General features: G+C 34.5%; 1 protein-coding gene across 2 annotated transcripts; it reads right to left on the bottom strand.

Annotated features, from left to right (window-relative positions):
• Positions 1 to 784: 784 nt before the first annotated feature.
• LOC111911857 (transportin-1) lies at positions 785 to 11,112 on the bottom strand. 2 transcript variants are annotated; one of them, XM_023907600.3, is made up of 29 exons: positions 10,717 to 11,112; positions 8,991 to 9,278; positions 8,815 to 8,904; positions 8,629 to 8,706; positions 8,455 to 8,535; positions 8,017 to 8,067; positions 7,767 to 7,852; positions 6,714 to 6,780; positions 6,549 to 6,605; positions 6,436 to 6,465; positions 6,282 to 6,341; positions 6,047 to 6,160; positions 5,849 to 5,962; positions 5,518 to 5,616; positions 5,184 to 5,309; positions 5,021 to 5,095; positions 4,862 to 4,933; positions 4,495 to 4,605; positions 3,128 to 3,211; positions 2,926 to 3,033; positions 2,727 to 2,828; positions 2,561 to 2,623; positions 2,415 to 2,489; positions 2,254 to 2,325; positions 2,021 to 2,145; positions 1,873 to 1,924; positions 1,727 to 1,795; positions 1,582 to 1,641; positions 785 to 1,296 (listed from the first exon to the last, which is right to left on the bottom strand). In XM_023907600.3, exons 1-29 carry the CDS (start codon positions 10,897 to 10,899, stop codon positions 1,213 to 1,215), a joined length of 2,676 nt encoding a protein of 891 aa, XP_023763368.1. In that variant the 5' UTR covers positions 10,900 to 11,112; the 3' UTR covers positions 785 to 1,212. The 2 variants fall into 2 exon arrangements, with proteins under 2 accessions (XP_023763368.1, XP_023763376.1); XM_023907608.2 differs by having other exon boundaries at positions 8,991 to 9,350; positions 10,717 to 10,855.
• Positions 11,113 to 20,676: the final 9,564 nt, after the last annotated feature.

Below are 20,676 nucleotides of genomic sequence, written 5' to 3'. Positions count from 1 at the left end.
ATTCCACCAGTTCCCGGTTTCAAAAATCCACAAGAATATCGTCTCAGTCCCGGCCCGATCGGCTCTATCCAGTTCTGGTTCTGATACCGGTTTCCCAGTCCAAATGCTCATCCCTACTTATAGCATTAAGCAGAAATTAGAACACAGGACTTCAATCTTGATCCTAAGATCCTACCAAAAATGACAGTTATAAGTCCAAATGCTCATCCCTACTTATAGCGTTTTGTTAAACGGTACATGAAATAGCATTTAGATTTGAAGCGTTTCGTTTAAACTAAAGGCTAGAAGTTTGTAGTGTCGAACGAGACTTTCTGTTCAAAACGGAGCATTTTGTTAAACACTAAAAGCTAAAAGCTCTCAAACGCTCTGTGCCGGACTTCAATCTTTATGGTTACTTGCTAATAATGCTTCTAATTTTTGAGTTGCTGGACAAAAAATTTCAAAAGTTTTAACCCTACCCTTTTAGTACTTTACAATTCAAAAGAGAGAAAAAAGAAGGTAAAATATGTGAAGGCTAAATTCAGAATTTAATGGAATGGTAGGATAAGATGATCTTAAATCCCAGATACCCAAACTCGATCATAATACGATCCAAATCTTTGGTAGGATCATAGGATGATAAGATCCTATTATGATCTTGACAGCCTTCATATCAACTTCTGATACATATTCTCACGTACAAATGTCATCATCAGACTTTGGTACAAATAACAATCCAATATAAACTAAACAACCATTTTACATATACCAAAAGAAAGAAAATTAGAAGAGGTGAACCAAATCATAAGAACAAAACACATGCATTCATAGTGTACATACGCCCATAAAACCGGCCATCCCCAAAAATCATTCACAATTACCAAGTGATTAACTCAACTCAATAGAAGAATTACATCCAAAATACAACTTCAAACTAACTCAGAAGTCCCAAGTAATTCAAATAAAAAAAAAATATTAATAATAAAAACTAAAATCCATGGCAGCAAATTGCAATATATAAAATAAAAAAAAAATAAAAAAAAAAATCCCAAATGCGACGCAATTGCAAGCCCCTGTACACCAAATCTTGTACTGCATCGGGGAAAAGCAAATCTTGACTTTTTTGTCCTCAGGTCAAAGATAAGATAAAAGAGATAATGCACAACACGATCTGAATTCTGAAAGAATGCATGAAAAATCAAATGAACCCCAACCAACCAACTCAACTCACAACTATACTTTATACTTTGAGAGCCTCTCTTTTACAGGTGGCTCCAAAGCCGACATACACTGCTCCCATGCTCCATTCTTCAGCATCTGTCATATAAAGCACATATTTTAGTCTTTTTACCTAATAATAGCAATAAGTAATGTGAAACATGTTAACATTACTTGAATCATTTACCCATAATAGTAATATACTTGAATCGTTTTACCATTAATAGCAATATGTAACATATAAAGTACATCTCCCGTGTTTGTATAGCCAAAATGCAAGTACGTTGCAATTAGGTGTAAAAAAATGTATATATACTAAATTGCTGAGATGAGTAGAGAAATGTAAAAAGATTAAAAAAAATATCAGTGAAAAAAGAGTCATACCTGTTTATAACCAAGGAGTACCTGTGAAACATCATTGTGTAGCTCCTCGCTTCTAATTTCCTGCAAGTGTAAGTCAAAAGAATTAATATAAGTAGACTGTAGATGCATCGTAATGGTAATGGTTGAAAAAAAAAAAAAAACTTACATGCCAACTGGCAATGGCTCTACACAAGAAAACGAGTGAACTCAAAGCCCCTGATGGGTTCACTTTCACCTGCAAAGCAACCAAACATAAAGTAAGTTTCTGCTTCAAATCAAAAGTCAAAACCAAACAAAAGCAGATATGCATACCATTGCACAGAGACCTCGAAAAGCATCCTCCTTTTCAATATCATCCCGAATCCTGTTGACAAAAAGAAATTTACTATTAAATTTACAAGTTTTGTCAAATGATTTTTAAAAGGAAAAGAAATAAATAAATAAATGAGGTTGGACTTACATGGCTAAAGCAATACACCATGCTTGCATGAAATGCTCCATGTGAGGTGATACAAGCTCAGGACAAACCGATGCAAGTCTACCCAGAGTGATTGCACTATTTTCAATCAGTGACTTATTAAGCCCCTGAGAAATAACATCAACAAATACTAGATGATGATGATGATGATGATGATGATTCAGATAATAAACAAAATTATACACAAATAAAATGAAGCAAAACAAATAAATCACCTCTGCATGTTGAAGGATTGGGACTAAGCATGATATTACTGTCATCACCACTGGAGAAATTTCTTGATTAACCTGAAGCAATTTAAATTACAAGCTAAATTAGAATCAAATTTTTTTTATTTTTTTTTTAAAAGATACCCGACATTTGTGTAATGCATAACCTTAATTGCGAGTTCCCCTATAGCCCAGCATGCATTGTTTGCCACAGAAATGGTTTCCTTCAGCTTCGGTGTATTCTGCAAGATGTGTAAATTGGTATTTAAAATAAAAAAATAAAAAAAAGACATTTTGACATTTGACACCATACCAGTTGCTTAGCAGCAACCTCAAGAAACTCAGCTAGGCGAGGGCGCAAATGAATTGGACAAACCTAATTTTAAAACAAAAAACAAGAAAAAAATTCATGTGATATATAGCCAACATAAATCATTGTTAACAACTAGGCTTAATGAGATCCGAAATTCCCAAATTACCCTTGCAAGATCTCCAAGCAATGCAAATGCACTTTGACGGATATCAGAACCATCATCCATGCAACACTGCAGAAGGAGATCCCTTAAGTTACTTTGTGAAACCTGTAGAAGAAACATGGCAATGCATATTAAGTCAAACGATGATCAAATTCCTACAATTTAAGAATTTGTGAAATTCATTATGGGGAAAAGTGAATACCAGACTCTCAATTCCACTACCAAGACCTTCGGTGAGTCCAGAGAGAAGATCCAATGAACAAACTACAAATTCTTTGTCAAATTGGACTCCAGCTGTAGCAGGATCAACCTGCAAAAAAAAAAAAAAGAATACACCAGATTTAATCAGAAGCTGTAAATGACATGAGTGATTCATAAAAAAATAAAAACTTTGTATCTACAACCTTGGCAAGCTGTTGGGTATGGATAATGTCTAGGCATCTCTGGAAAACAGGTTGTGAAAACTGTGCAAATCCACTACCCAATGCCTGAAAGACAACGAAACATGTTATTTTTCTAACAATACATAGTGTGATATATGTATGTCATTGTATAAATGCATAACATATACTTGTTTATAGTCCAATTTGCAGTGTATGGGTTCTGAATATATGCATACACATCTCAGATATAATTATATATTTTTCATTCTGTTTTTTAAGTTTAATTAATATTTTTTCATCTTAAAATGTTATATAAAGTGTATTTCAGATGTAAACAAACAATGGAGACTTGAGTGTTTTTGTAGGGATTTTTTAGTTTAATCATAATTTTTGTATGTATGCCGGAAAAATATGCCGCCGCTTCACCACCACAAAACAGCAGTTTGTTTGATTTTAGCTATTAACTTCACCAACCACCAACCACTATTAAGAATTAATTAATCAAACACCATAAAGATTGGTGAAGGTTAGGTAGGCAATCAAAATCTGGATAGGTGGATGGTGTAGTGGAAGATGAAAGAGCCATCCATGTTCAACCAATTAAAAGCAAGCAGGTGGATGGATATGAGCCGATCACATTTCAGGGTAGTAAGTAGATCATGGTCTCCAAAATGGTATGGGAGACATGCTCATGTAATGACACCACATGCATAGTGGAGACAGGTCCTCAGTGGGAGACAAGCATGGACACGTGGCAAGCTCCCATTGGTTGACAACATTAAAGATGGCATATTCCCATTGGTTCAAAATACTAGGCCATTTTAATGAGATATGTTAATGGGGCTCAGGTTTTCAGGCCAAATGAAGAGGAACTCATGGGACACGTGGAACCTACCTTTATTCAAATACCTTATATGGATCATATTTTATTGGAAAGAGATTAGTTTCCCCATAGTTAACAATCACATTCATAATTTATGGATAAACTGTCCTAAAAGATGTCATGATGAAGGATCAAAGCTTTTTCTTTTTCAAGTTTGATGATGAACAGGGTATGCTAGATGTTTTGGAGACTGGGCCTTTTCTGGGCTTTTTTTGGACTGGACCGGGCTTTATCCAAAGCCCTCTTATTTTTTGGTTTTTTTATTTAAACACTAACCATCGTTGGGTGGAGGAGTTCTTTTTTGTGTTTCTTTCTCTTTGTTTTACTTTTTGTCTTTTCTTATTTCCTATGTACATAAACTATAATATAAAAAAAGTTATCTAAGTATACACTTGTAATTTTTATATTAACAAATTCAAGTGATGCATTTTTTGCAACTTTTTATAAGTTTTTGTAACTTATATATAATGTTTACAATAAAACTGATAAGAAACAGAAACAATACCTGTGCTATGGATGTAAAGCACTCCAAAAGTGGGAAAAGATCTTTGTCTGAATTTGAAAGCTGCTGCCATTTTGCAATCAATGGTGGCATCAAAATTTCAAGGTATTTAGGCTGCAAATCACAATCAATGTTTACCATGTAAATGAAATCCATTCAAGCTTTAAACTCAAGATAAAACAATGAAACAAAAGATAATATAAAAGATAGCCAAGACAATAAGGCTGCATTTGTTAGATAGGACATGAGGAGGGCATTCACGTCTTTTTCCCAAACAAGAAATCAATAGCAGGTCTCGTGTCACACATTGTTCCACGTTTTCAGGTGGAACAAAAAATTACAACATTTGTCTGACATCAATATGCATTACCTGATTCAATTCCCCTCCAACTGCATCTGCTAAAGTACCAATGGCATCATAAACAATTCTGAGATTCCTCCTCTACATACACCATGAAAAACATGAAACATCAGATAAAGTGAAACAATGTCTTTGTAAGCACAATCAACTACAAGACTGTGAATCAACCTGATATTTCCCAAAGGCGCACATTAGGTGCTGCAGTATGATCTCCAGGCGTGGTCCCAATTCATCAGCAGCTTCCTAAAAATTAATAATATTTTAAATTATATGTTTCATTTTCAGAATTCAGACCATTGAAGTTATGACTTATTGGTTCCTTAACAACCACCTCTTCAAGAGTTGCAAAAGCTGAGCAAGCAGCCTCCTGCACACGTTTGTTATTATCCAGGATTCTTCTTAAAAGACCTGTCAGAACTTTTTCAAACTGTTCATGTCCCTCTGGATGACCAATGCCCTGAAGCAGAAAACCAAATAACTGATCAACATCTGACTTTCAGAGTACATTATCTCTAAAAGACTCCATATGACGAATTGAAACTAACATGATGAATTACAAATTCAATGATCCATGTTCAGACGATTTCGAAAATAATGTCATTTCATAAAAGTGAGTTGTACACTGATACTATAGTTAAGTATATACAAAAGGATCATTATCATACCTGAACAATAAACTTGCTAAAACGCGAAAGTGTCCAACAAGAAATGCTTCTTATCAAAGGAAACTTATCATCCAAAAGGGGGATGAGGAAGGCTACAATCTGCAACAAAATGATTTTTTACACATTATCAATCTTTCAACTTCAAGAGAACACCAAGAACCATAGAAAAATAAGGCAATGAAAATATATCCTCTATCTGGTCAAAGAATATTTGTGCTTGAAAAAGTATACAAATTTGATCATAAATCGTAATACTGATATCAATTTGATCATGCATTCAACATCATATAACGCCTTGTACAATCTCAGGTTTATCAAGTATGGAGCTTACCTCTGAGAGATGAGGATAAAGACCATTGATGCAACCTTCTGCTATGGCACCAAGAGCTAAAACTGCAGCCTCCCTCTCTTTCCAGCTTTCATCATCTAACTTGGATAACTTAGCCTATACAGATCATAAAGTAGAGCATGTTTTTTCATAATTAATATGTAAACCAATCGCAAGCAAATAGCCTAATCAAACAGTTACCTGGACAAAAGGCATTAAAGTTGGAAGAATCTCATCTCCAAACACATTAGAGATTATATCCAAGGCAGCAGCACTGCACTTTCGGAGGTTCCATATATTCACTATGTCATCATCCTATAATTGCATGTACAAAAGTGTCATCGATAACCATTCTTAATCAAAAACTATCACATCAGCTGATTGAGCAAAATTTTAAAAAGAAACATAAACTCTCAAAAAGAAAGATGTCACATACATCATCTTCAGCATCATCGGATCCATGAAAACGTGATGAATGAAAGCGTGGCTTCAAATCCTGCATAGATAATGTAAATAAGAAAACTGTTCAAGAATCATATGCTTTAAGAAGCATATCCTAAAGAGATCTAAATAGAGACAGAAATCAGAACCTGGTCACGATCTGGAAGAGAGCCATCTTCCTGCAAGTATAAATTTAAGTTATGATATGCAAAAAAAAGTAGTAATGTATTCATAATTAATAAAGTCAGTGAAAAGAGTTGACCTCTGCATCAAGTAGTGACTCATCATCCTCAGCATAAGCCATGTTTGTCAATAAAACCTACCAATTATCCATATAACCATGAAACACATAGAACAAAAGGTATAGACAATACAGGGAAAAACAAGTTGAAGAATATTGCTAAAGAAATGAGGAAGGCTAACATACTGGAATCAGACGTGGCAAGAATGCTCTTAAATTCTCAGGTGGCAATGGAGCTTCACAGTATGCAGACCTGCCAATTTAATATTTTAGAAGGCTACCATAGAAAAGATAAGAAGTATAACAGACGAAAGATCATAGCATTATACTTTAACCAAAATTACTGTTTGATATAATGGCTGATAGAGATTAAACTTCATCAAACCATAATTTTAATAACAGTATGAAGCTATCTAAGCATTGTTTCATGACATGAAGCCATGAAATTTCATAAAACTGACATATGTAGCAAGTACATTTATTTGGAGTTGTTGTAAACATATAAAAATGGTTGCATAAATCACTTTTGGCATACTCATAATAAATAAAACATGAAAAGTCACTAGTATATGATGCATACTTTGAAAAAGATTTAAAGATATGCAGATACGATAAACCAATAAGAAAACAATAAAGAGAACAGTAGATGAACAAAATAGATAAAAAAGGAAAGAGAACACAAAATAAAAGACAAAAGACGAGTAAAGCAAAAAACAAAACTTGAATGCAAGGGAATAATGTCTACTCAAAGAGGTAAATTATATTTATGCCTTTAAATCATACTAGTAGTTAAAAGTTAATCAAATTTCTTATTAGCTTTGCAAGAAGATAGCAACTTTATAAATATTGCTATGCAGGGATCATAAAGAGAGAGATCCATTCATAACATTTGTACAACAGCCAAGTCCAGTTGTCATTTTCCTCATGTATTAACATCCCTTCAACAATTGTTTGAACACCACATCAAGAGATATTGAAAAACTGAAAAACAGGAGATTATTAAGGGGTGTTTGGGATTTGCTTATTTAAAACAACTTATGTTTTTTTGTAAAAGTGCTTATTAGCTTATCCGGTGTCATCAAATGCTTTTGATATTCTCCTATCCAAACACGTAAAATAACTTAATACTTGTGTCAAACCACAATAAGTCAATAAGCACTTCAAATAAGCAATCACAAACACCCCCTACAAAGAGAAGAATGATAATGGTTTAGAGGGCTGAAATAGATAACAGGTTACCAAAATTCACAGGCTTCAAGTGACACTTCATCATCAGGATCATTGTTCACTTGTAGCATGTATTCAATAACATTACGCAAATGTGGCTGCAGAGAAAATCATGTTGAACAATATGAGATAAGAAAGAGAAAGGTGATGTACATGAGCAAAAATCGAAATGTCCACTGAAACACTAATGCAACAAAAGAGCAGCAAGATGTGTAAATAAAGAATATTGGAAGTAAAAAAGAAAATTAAAACAAAATCCCACCTCAAGGAAAGAAGGGCGAACTTCAATCAGCTGAACAAAAGCCGAACAAACCTATCCACCATGAGAGTAATTATTATTAATGATGAAAAGCAGCACTTAAATAAGAACAGAAATCCAATTCAAACAAAAAATAGAACCAAAAAATCATGAAGTTTATGATTGCAAAACTCATTATAAAGAAAAGATGTATGTTTCACAAAACTGCAGCTGATCACAGCATAATTGTTCAATTTTAAGACGCAAAGAAAAGTACAATCATCAAAAGAAAGAAAGAAACAGTTGTTAGTTCACAAAGACTTGGTATATAAAAAAAAAAAAAATAAATAAAAAAAAAAAAAAAGTGGCAACATCTAAAATGATTAAAAATTTAGTAAATACCCTTCTGAACATAGGCTAAAAAGAGTAGATGATTTGATGTCAGGGAGTAGAAATATTTACCAATTTCCGTACTTCTGATGAAGGGTCATTTGCAAGAACAAACAAACCTTGGAGGTAACTGTCCATAGACATGTACAAAACCTGCAAAAAAGTTGACGTGTCTGCTGCTTAGTATTTTCTGCAGTGGCAATTTAAGTAATTTAGTCAAAAGTTAAATGTCCAAATAACTTTTACCGGTGGCATCAACATAATGTATTGATTTACAGAACCCAATGCAAGCTTTCTAAGTGTGGCATGTGGAGATTGAAATAACTGTACAAACAAAAAAGCACCACCTAAGATCATGAGATATTGAAAAAGAACAAATGTTCAAAAAGAAACAAAAACTAAGTAATCATAATAACAAGAAGAAGGTGTTACCTGGAGTAATCTTGGGAGGAATACATCAATGGGCCTTTCAGATGATCCAGGATTTTCTGCATCCAGCACTTGAGGAATATCTTCACAGATCTGAAATTTATAGCAATTTCAATATGGAAGTGAAATCTTTTCAAAAAAAAAAATTAAGATGACATGAAGATGTAGACAAGAAATACCTTAGATAAAGCATCCATGGCACCTTCCATATGTGTTAAGTCACTACTATCCAAGCACTTGACAAGGGTATGCAGCAACTCAGGCCATCCTAAAACACCACCAAGTTGAACAAGAACACTAATGATGGTTCCAGATGTAGATCTGATCTGTCTATCTGATGCTCCTAAACATGGTAACAGCTCAGCTTTTATGTATTCTTGATTTATTGGAGGCATGGACTTGAATACAGTTTTAAGATTATTTTTCAGAAGCAATCCAGCTGCCTGTCTGACCTCCACTGGTTTACCCTGTAAATTATACATGTCATATCAACCCAAAGAACACGCATATCAAAGAACTTTCCCCTTCACCTAGTCACTCTTGCAAACAAAAAAATAAACACCATCAATATGAAACCAATAAAGCCATATGGAAAAGGATGACAGATTTAAGGAAGACTATAAAGTATTCTCTACAAATGCATAACTATCTGCTTTTGTGAATTTCAAGCAAAGTGGTATATAAAGGAAACAGCTATCGGTTTTTTGTTTCATGATAAATTCCTAATGAGTAATTACTGCTAACAATTCACTTACGTCTTAGACAAAAATCTACTATAAGTTGCCTTCAACAACTGCTTGTAAGTATAATCAACTCCTAGTAACCAACAGTTTTTATCAAGAAAAAACTAATGATGTATCACCCCTTAAGAAAAAACCAACCCAATCGACCTGGATTGCAGATGAAAATCTTCGATAAAATTATCATATATAAGTTATAACCGTAATATGAAATATCAAATGCTTAGAGTCTAATAATTTACACCATGTTCGGTTGTTGATTTGTAGTTTTCTAACTTTTGCCCATTGCAACTTTTCAACATAAAAAAGACTCTATGGCCGACCTAGTTTTCTGAAACAAGTAGGAAAACCTAAAAGTACAATTGGAACTAAAAGATAATTTCCTAATGCTATGATCAACATAACAGTCGCTCCCAACCAGGAGAGAGCAATACCACTTCAACTTTGGATGAATACACTCAGGGTTTCAAAAGATTTAGACATAAAGATTCAGTCACGATACAAATTCCAACTTATGAACTTTAGTGCTGCTTTTCTAAAATGATCAACAATGAGGAGAGTAATTCCAAAAAGCAGCTTCCATGAATGCTTTTCTCAACATCGTTTTATTTTAAGTTCAAGAAGGACAACAAGAAACCCTTACCCCAAGCTAGCATGGATACTAAAAAATGAACTAAAAATATATCATAAGGCTATAAAACCCAATCTTATCTAGGGTTCCTAAAACATGAACGGCATCCTTGCACACCTATCTAATGCCAACTTAAATTTATTCCACACGCTGAAAACTCTCTTCCCTGCTTTCCCCAATGTCAAACTTTGCCAATCTCTTCTTGCTACAAAACTCTTGCTCCAACTGGTATATTCAGAAGTCTATGTGCTAACACATCATAGGATTTCAATTATAGAAGTCTAGTTTACTTGGAAAAGATATCAAGTTAGGTACTGCAATCTGGACTACAGTACACGTAAAGTCAGTCTCAAATGATCAAGCATCATCTACAACTGATCACATCAACTAAAAACCCCACCGTATAATTAACTGGACCCCACAAAGTCTGAGGTCTCTATGGCGAACTAGGAACAAAGAGATGTAATTTAACAGTAGCGAACGTAATCAAACCCTTAATATATCACCAAAAAGTACGAACAAACCCGAAATTACCTCAGCGCGTGCTAGGATGAAGGCGAGGTAATTATTGAAATCGGGAAACTGGGAGTAGTGTTGGAGCTGCTGCCATATCTGTGATTTATCGGAAGAAGGAGATATTTGTTGTTCTAGTAACCCACAGATCTCCTTGAACCCTCCTTCTTGAGGTTGCCATGTAGCCGCCGCCGCCGCCGCCATACTTGATGAGCAAAGGGTTTTTCACTTATTAGCAGGTGCTGATGCTAGATTGTGGGGATGGATAAAGGAGGGAAGGGGTTGAATTTGGTTAACAAAGATGTGAAAATTTCTTCGTTTCGGAGATGCTGATGACGACTGCGCTCTGTTCAAATCACGAACAGGGGTTTCGGTTTTTGCCCTTTTTGTGGGGCTGTTCCCATTTTCTCCTCTTTTAATTTTCTTTTATTTTGGTAAACCCGTAATTGGAATAACTACACGAAATTTTTAGCCTAATCACCGAATAACCAAAATGGAAGGACAATATTGACTTTTCTTTAACAAAATTGTAGTAATGTGTTTAACAAGAAAAAATCATATAATGGTAATTGTCTAATTGAAATATAGGATGATTTAAGTTGTCAAACCAATAAAATCAATGACCAAGGTCATACATAAAACTTATGACGATTTCAGTTGCAAAAACACAAAACTCATGAATCAAAGTCATGTCAAACAAGATATTTAAAAATGAGCACGAAAATCTAAATATAAATATAAATAAATAAGTTATGTTGAAACGTAAACAACTCGAATTTATATTAATACGTACATAAAAAAATCTAGTGAGTTTTTTAAAATTAACGAACAAAAGTTTCAAATTTACATCGAAACGTTCATCACTTTGAATTTATATCGAAACATACATAAAACAAACACGTAACAAATTAGTTTTTTTTCTTAACCAATTTTACAAAGTTTAAAATTGATGGGTTAAAGTGACATTTTACAAAGTCAATAGGTGGTAAGTATAGGATAATCAAATTATGTATATTAATATATACTACGGAAGTAAACACGAAAGTTTATATATTAAGGGGATAAAAGTGGTATTTTAGAAAGTTCAAAGTTGAAAGGATAAAATGACATTTTAAAAATTAGAGGGTGAAAAATAAAATGGTGAAAGTGACATTTTATAAACTTTAAAGTTAAATAAGTAAAACTAATGTTTTCTAAAATTTAAAGATAGAAAGTTTTCATTTTACAAAATATAATGGTAGAAAATGCCACTAACTAACAAATAAAGGCATGAGAAAAATTGGTGGAAAACTTCACTCACTTTGGTTTTTAGACTATATATAGTTATTGAATCAAATGTTTTAACACATTGAAACATTCTAAAATTTAAAATCAAAAATTTCATTTTTGTAATAATAATACTATCATCCAAAACGTGTTCATAAAACCATAAAAGAAAATCAGATTATGTCAATAATCATCCAAGTACATCAAGTCAACATAATGCAGAACAACATGGTGTGTTCAATGCGATCATCCCGAACTCTTCCCCTTCGATCCAAAAGTACCTGAAACATAAACTGAAAACCGTAAGCATGAAGCTTAATGAGTTCCCCAAAATATCTCATATCATACATACCATACATACAATGGGTCATGACCCGCCCGGAACAGATATGTCAGTAACATGTGATGGGCCCCGCCCAGCACACTCATCAGGCCCCGTTCGGCATCGGGCCCCGCTCGGTATACATACAAACACATACAAGACATGCAGGAGTCACAAAGACAATTATCATACTATAACACAATCTACTTGGACGGCATTGCTGCCTTCGACCCGCAAGTACAGTGACAACTATCATACTATAGCACATTCATCAGACCTAGCCTGGCATCGGGCCCCGAGCACATGCAAGGTCACACAGACAGCTAGCAAACCAGTAACCACAAATCATGGGTCGGCATTGGTGCCTTCGACCCGCTAAACACTAGGAGGAGACTCACATCAGTTAGAAGATAGCAAATCTCACATCCAATTCTGTTGCACAACGACTCCTCACACTGAACATAATCAATACTAACCCTAGTTACTATATAAGGTTGAGCCCATAAGTCCTAAGGCCCAAAAATTGCCCATACCCAAACTAGGCCCACAAATGACCCATGCCCAACTAGAGAATCCTAAGGCCCATCATGGGCCCAAAAGCTCCAAAACGACCCAAAGTCAATGGTCCAAGCTCCAACAGCTGGCCCTCACGTCATAACTAGCTCATGGTCATGTCGTGAGTATTAACTCGATCGGGTTTCAACTCAGCGAGTCAACCCAGCCCAACAACTATCACAATCTCAATTCTAGTCATCGTTACGTCGTGGCCACTCCTAGTCATGTCCTGACCTAATATGGACAAAACAGTCAGGACGACAAGCATTCTCACGGCGTGACATGCTCATTCCTCACGCCGTCAGCGTTGCCTTGGCCAACTTTCAGCATTAAGCTCTTATTCCTTTCAACCACCACTTGGGACTTTCCAAAGGGTCTTCCCTCACCCGAAGGATGACAAAAATCGTAGCTTTTTAGTCATGCATGTCCAATGCATGACTCAAACACTCACTAGCTCAAAAGAGGGAAAAATGAGATCAAGACTCATGCTTGAGTCTAAAACTACTCCAAAACTCAGATCCAAATATTATAATACAGAAGATGTCTCAATGATCCATAAAGTTGTCAACTTTATGGATCCCATGCATGCAATCCCATACAACCATGCAAAAAGGAGCTTAAAATACAGATCTAGGATGCATGAGGTAAAAAGGCCAAAGCTTTATGGCTTACAATGGTCCAAAAGCTCTGCAAGAAGGTGAGGTAGAAGTTGGTTTGCCAAGAGAATGCTCCACAAAAGTCTTCTTCCACTTCAATTAGCCAAAGACCACCAAGTAAGTGCTTCAAGGGCACCAAAAATGGCTAAGGACCTCAAGCAGGTCGATATTAGGGTTTTCAGGAGGCAAGATGTGACATCCCCATTTTCACGACCAGAAAAGACCGATTTGTTTATACTTTATTTTATAAAATTAGAGTAATCCTTTGATTAAAAGGGTTGCAGAATTTGTTCCCCAAACAAAATATGATAAGAATTTATCAAAGCATTTCTTTAAAGAAATGTATTTTCATTACATAACAAAATCTCGAGATGTCATGTTCCGATACAGACCAAAAGCATAAACAATATAAAATAGACCTTACAACAGTTATTTATAACTACTGATCTATAATCCAAAATCTCTCGTCAAGTCCACCAACTTATACTCTTGTGCCATTATCTGTAATGTAAAGAAAACCGAGTGGGTCAGTCTTGGAAGCCTAGTGAGCATATAGGGTTTTCAACCCACAATAATATATTTATTATATTCGATCATCAAACAATCAACCCAATTACCCATCCCCATTATCTTCTTTATTCTTAAGGTTTTACCCTAAGAATTGAATATCCTTCCTTCATTCGTTCCAAAGGATTGACCTAAGGAATTGGCACAAGGTTCATTGTTGCCCGAGGTTCCTATAACAAACACTAAATACATAGTTGCCAAGGTTCATCTATACAGTACTAAATCCATAGCTACCAAGGTTCATCTATGCAGTACTAAATCCATAGCTACCAAGGTTCATCAACACTGTACTAAATCCATAGCTACCATCGTTTTATTATAAGGCACTAAATCTATAGTTGTCAGGGTTTTTAGAGTACAACGATGAACATCAAGTCCACACCACCTACAAGTTGTGAGTCTGCTAGTGTTCCACTAGACTGTCTAGAATCGTCCGTGGTTGTCATCCCTACTCTGCTGAATGACGGGGCCATCGTTTGGGTAAAGGTTTCACTCATTTTTCACCTGTCACCCTCATCTCAGGATCTATATCATTTTTCTTCTCATCCTCAAACTCATCCTTCATCACACACCAACTATTTCGTCTACCCATGTTCTACCCAACATATTTGTAGATAAAGATTACATATACAGTTTAAACCATTTAAAAACCTGTATAAAACATTCATTCAACATCCATCTCAAGTAAACAAACAATATATAAACACATAACACGTATTTCATAGCAAATACTTCATATCTATGTGTTAGAAGAAAGTAACTACACACTCACTTGATAAGACGATTATCGGACAACACCTCGTCTCTTAAAATAATCTTTTCTGATAAAACCGAGACGTTTTCTCCAAAACCAGGCTTCACGTGGGCAGAGTTTCGGCTCGAAAATACTTTTCTCGGGATCTTCGGGGCTTCGGGACTTGCTTCGGGTGTTAGGATTGATACTGGGGCTTCGGGGGTATTTCTTGCACGTAAAACAAGGTAACATGGGAGAGAGAAAAGATATTTGGCAAAAAAGATCGGCAACCCTCGCATGCCTTTTATAGGGGCTGAACTTCGCACGTACGTTGGGCGTACGAAGCTCTACGCGGGGGTAGTTCGGATCAGGCCTCCAGGTGGCGAACTTCGGGTGGTGGAACGTGGCTCTTCTTCGGACCGCAGGAGGCAGCAGTACGTTGCGCGTAACTTCCTCGTACGTCGGTGTCGAAATGTACACGGGGCGTACACCTAGTACACTGGGCATACCCTTCAGATCAGATCAGGATGCATCGGATTCGGATATTATCCGAATAAATAATAAAAATTTATATTATTTAAAAACTTCTGAAATTCATATTTTCCTTATACGAGCTCCGTTTTCGACGTTCTTTATATCCACGCATAGGTGAGACTAAGTTCTACAACTCTCATTTAGACTCCGTCGGCTAATTTTGAATTATTTTTATTTTATTATTTTTAGTAGGCTGGGACAGGAAAACTCCGTTACAAATTCATAACTTCTTCATCTGACGTCTGTTTTCGTTTGTCTTTTCACCATTGGACTACTATCGACGAGATCTTCGATTATCGTTTAGATTTTTTCGGCCAAATCTCACTCGATCTCAATTTCGAGATTTGGGTTGTATACCGCTAAGTCGAAACTTAGAAAAATCATAACTTCCTCATACGAAGTCAGATTTGGACTTTCTTTTTATGCACGCTCTTGGTTTAGTGTATTCTACAACTTTCATTTAGATCGCTAAGGACAAATATCGTTCTAACGTAAATTTACTATTTATGCTGCGATGTGTCGTGCCGATTTTGTCACGAAACTTCGACAGATCATAACTTCTTCATTATAACTCGGATTTCGGCGTTCTTTATATGCACGGAAACCTTGTGACATATACTACAACTTGGTTAAGATTATTTATTCTAAACACACTTCTATCAGAAAGTTATTTTTGACGCTTATCGTCTCTAAATTGACTAGCCCAGATCTACGGGGGTCACACAAGAGAGTGAATGAGGCTAAGGATAGGCAATCACATTCCATTAAATACCTGAAATATTATGGTTTTGGTCATCAGGCCATTCTCACATCGTGAGACTTAAAAACATGGGTCAAATAGTCATCGGTCACTTATGACGTGACCACCATGTCTCACGTCGTGACCTTCTTCCAAAACTAAAATTCAAGAAATTGAGTAACTCCATGAGTGTTACACACATAAATTAACAAATATAACAATTTTTTAAGGGAAATAAAGTAATATAACCATAATTTAATATGTATTTGAAGCAAATAACCAAAAAAATGTTTTTAACAAAAATAACCATTTGGTCCGAAATTGGAATTCCAAACCAACAAAAAAACATTTTTTGACAGAAAAAATACATTTTGGAAAGACATTCCAGAATTTCGGACCAAAACTCTAGATTCCAGACATAAATTTTGTATTTAAAAAAAATGTTCCAAAATTGCAAGAACAATTCTGAAATATGATGAACAGTTCCAGAATTTCAAGAAAAAAAATTGTTATTTACTTAAAACTAACAAAAAGTTAAATAGACATAGTAAATATGAACTACATACAATATTGATGCAATAGATTTTTATCAGAAAACGGTGACATTGAAAACTGACGTTTCAAACCTAAGTAGGGACATTTCTTTAAAAAATAGAAAAAAAAAACAAAAAATAACTTATAAATTTGAAGGTCAAAACTGGAATGGAGTATTCGGGAGTAAGTGTTCATTTAGACACCTCGAAACAGGCATTTCGAATATAAATAGAGAAATTATTTGAAAAAAAAACTATGGAATATGAACAGTAGTCTAGAATAAGACATTCTGAAGAAAGTGGTTATTTTTCAAAAAAAAATGAAAAAAAAATCTAGTTAGATTACTTAACTTCTGTTCTTTTGATTATTTTTTCATAAAACAACCAAAGTTAACCACTTGATTAGTTAATTTGTAGTGCTGTGAAATGGTAGTGTGACCCAACACGATGTTGATTTCGTCATTTTGACATCAAAACGAATTAGCATGGTCTATTGTGAAAATGTGTCATCCATTGTAAAATAGGGGACTTTTTTTCCTCTAAAAATGATATTGTTTTGTATAGTTACATTTCCTAGCAATCATGTGAAATTAGTTTCGCTCATAGACAATGGTTTAAAAGCTAAGTTTATATTTTTTATTCATTTTTCACTAAAATATATACTTCTAAAATCTCTTTCAACCTTAATTTTAAAGTTTGTTTTGTTTTCGATTTCGTATAATACAAGTATGAATTCAAAATTTATCTTCACAATTTAGGGAAATGGTTTGTAAAATTTGTAAACATGGTTATCTTAATGGCTATTTCGTAAAGTGATTTCCCAATAATTATTTATTGTTTCACATGCTTTAGTTATCAAAGTTGGTGACAAACTAAGAAGAAAATCCATGTGGGTACGAACTACAGTATAGTTTGTTCAAATTAACAAAATAGTCATTAAATAAGAGTTCAGGTTTTGTAAGCCCCATAATGTGTAGGATATTTAAGTGGGAGCCTTGCAATATGTGAAGTATTTTAAGTATAAATGAGTCTCCAATCTAGCATGGGTTTAGTTGTTGAAATGTGCAACTAATTTAGGTGGATGCGGGCAAACCGATGCATGGTGGCCATTGTTGGAAGTCCACAAACATATAAACTAAAGAAGGAAAATATGTCCAAATTGATGCCTAGTGTTCATACAACACCCCGAGTCTTCAACTTATCCTAATAAAGATTGGTGGTTGTTGAGACCAACAAAATAAATAACCTTAAATCTTGTACGCTAAAATAGTGTATAGTGGTAAATGGGTCAAATCCACAAATATTGGTTCAATTTGTTACTCAATGTCAACCTCTTTGTAAAAATACTTGTAAAATGAAAATAAAAGTAAAAATATGGGTTTTTGGTCTTTTGAAATATTTGAAATAAATCTAAAGTTAAACTAGGATTTAAGAAGACAATTCAACAAAAACAAGAGTTTAATGTAAAATCAATGAGAGAATGATGGTTGACTTAAAGTTTCCTCACTTAAACATTTGGCAAACATATCATTAGAATCCAAAGTTTAATACTTGTCTTAAATCTCTAATTCTCTATAGTAATCCAAGAAGCTTGATATTACCTAAACTTTTCTTAGTTATTAAAATAGTTAGAGAAGCTCATAACGTATCTACTTAGTTTAAGTCATAATTTCCATGTAATTAGTGAAAATTAATTGGCATTAAGAACCAAAAAGTCATCAAATCCAAGAGGAGTCAAATGTTTTCACTACCATGTTGGAGAAAATGTTTTTGTTATTGTGTTAAGTGAAAAATAACACAATAATCACTTGTTGTTTGCTAATTTGAGGATCGATTACTTAATCAATATATTAGTCAACTAATCACTACATATATATATATATATATATATATATATATATATATATATATATATATATATATATATATATATATATATATATTTAAACCCATGAATAAAAACATACAAGTAGCAAGAATATGTTAAAACATAAAACATTCTCATAAAGATTCAAGAACAAATTTATGGAGTTCTTTAACATTCAACTACACATTCAAGTGATTTCACCAAAGTCAACCAAGATTAGTTTAGCCTAACATAGCTAAACTCAAGAAAACAAAGTAAAAATAAAATGTACCCAACATGTAGCAAGAATCAAAGGGTAAACAATGATGTTCTTCAAGAGCTCCAAGACCTCCAAAAACTCAAGAGAAATGACCAATTTTCGGATGTGAAGAAGTGAGCAAAAGTGGCACACCAACCTTCCTCATATAGCACTAAACAGAGAATTCTAAAACTACCCTTGCAGGCCCTTGCGTGGCCGCGCAGCTGTGTGCGGGTGGGTTGTATGAGTGAAGCCTGAAATGGGCTCCTTTGTGATTTGGGCTTTAAGTGACTCAACCCACCGGCCTAGATTGCTTCTCATTAACTAGTAGCCCAACATTCTTCATGTTTTCTTCAGTTTTGGCCCATTTTGTCTTCTCCAAATCACTCATACCTTACGTACTCACCTGATCAATAATCTCCATATGCTCGAATATTCTTTCGTTTTCTTCTAAATTCAAAGTCCATCTTCTTCAATCCTTCAAGTATCAAAGAACCCATTATCTACATCAACTCCACAAGTCTTCTAGCTCAATATTCTTCATCGCCCTCCTAGTCAATTTTCCACCCAACGATCTCGCTCCGCTAGTCTCCTTAAAATTTGCAATTATGCTCATAAAACTATAAAGTACCCGAAATAGTTATAAAATAACAAAAAGGAAAATATGCATGATGATTAGCTAAATTATGAATGAAATATACTAAAATAATCTATAAAAAGAAGTAAAATAAAATGAAACCATCAAGGATGTGTTCGATAAGGTGTCTAAGTCCATAACTATTTCTGGTATGTACTTGACCCGGTTTGGCATGGGCCATTTGGGTTGCAAGGCATCATGTATTTGGATAGACTAAAATGAGAAAAATAACACTTATGGTTTATTAATATATTATAAGTTCTAATATATTAATAATATTATTTAATTAGTACTGATCAAGAATTAGTTTAGAATTAATCAAGTGATCAAAAAGGTGATTAATTAAATATATGGGTTGATTGTGTAAATCATTCATACTTGTATAGTGGGCTAAATGCTCCATGGATTATCAAGTTGGGCTAAGACCCATAGGATGCTCCATGGAGGTGTAAACCCATGGATCATGAAAATGAAGAGTCATGTCACATTAGGGTTTACATGGTGCAACCCTAATTGTAACACACTATATAAGCAACATAAAAGCTCACCAAAATCGGCCACTAGAAAGAAAAGAGAGGGCGAGCCGATTTTAGAAGTGTTCTACATTTCTCTCAAGTCATTCCAATAGCATTTGGTGTTGTATGAGACATTTGAGGCATCACACTTGGGGTGCTAGGCTCACAAGGTTTTCAAAGAATCCAAACCACTACAAGGTATGTTGTCTAGCTTACTTTTATGTTTAAAAGTTCCCCTTGTATGCTAGATATGATTATGAACCTTGGAAAATCAATTTTACATGTATCTTAGTCAAACATAGATCCAAGGTTTCTAGGGTTGCATGAACACCTTATGAGTGTTAGAATGCTCAAAACCCTTTAGTGGTATCAGAGACTAGGCTTGTTTGTTTGATACTTGATGCAAAATAGCTGAAAAAGTCGAAATTCTTGTTGTCTGCACAGGGGAGTCGACGATTCCAAGCATATCTTCAACCAACTCGGCGAGTCAGTTCTTGCACTCGACGAGTTGGCCAGGCAGAGTGCAGATTTTCGATTTTTGCTGCTGGAAATGGACTAGAAACATTACCCTAAACTGTTTTGGTGTTATAAAACTTGTTTTAGGTGGTGTAATGGTTGTTCTAATCCATTTACAATGGCTAATATCAAAATTACATGTTTATATGTGTTCATATGTTCTTGAAATTTTGATATGAATATTCATGTTCTTAGGAGTTCTTGCAAGATCATAGGAATTATGTGCTATTGATTGGTAGTTAATTCATGATCATGATGTGTTTTAATGGAGTCCATAACTTGTCCTCAAGTTATGGATAACCA

This window comes from Lactuca sativa, chromosome 1, assembly GCF_002870075.4.
Source record: "Lactuca sativa cultivar Salinas chromosome 1, Lsat_Salinas_v11, whole genome shotgun sequence".
Classification (NCBI taxonomy): domain Eukaryota; kingdom Viridiplantae; phylum Streptophyta; class Magnoliopsida; order Asterales; family Asteraceae; genus Lactuca; species Lactuca sativa.
This window is presented reverse-complemented; position numbering and strand designations above follow the sequence as displayed.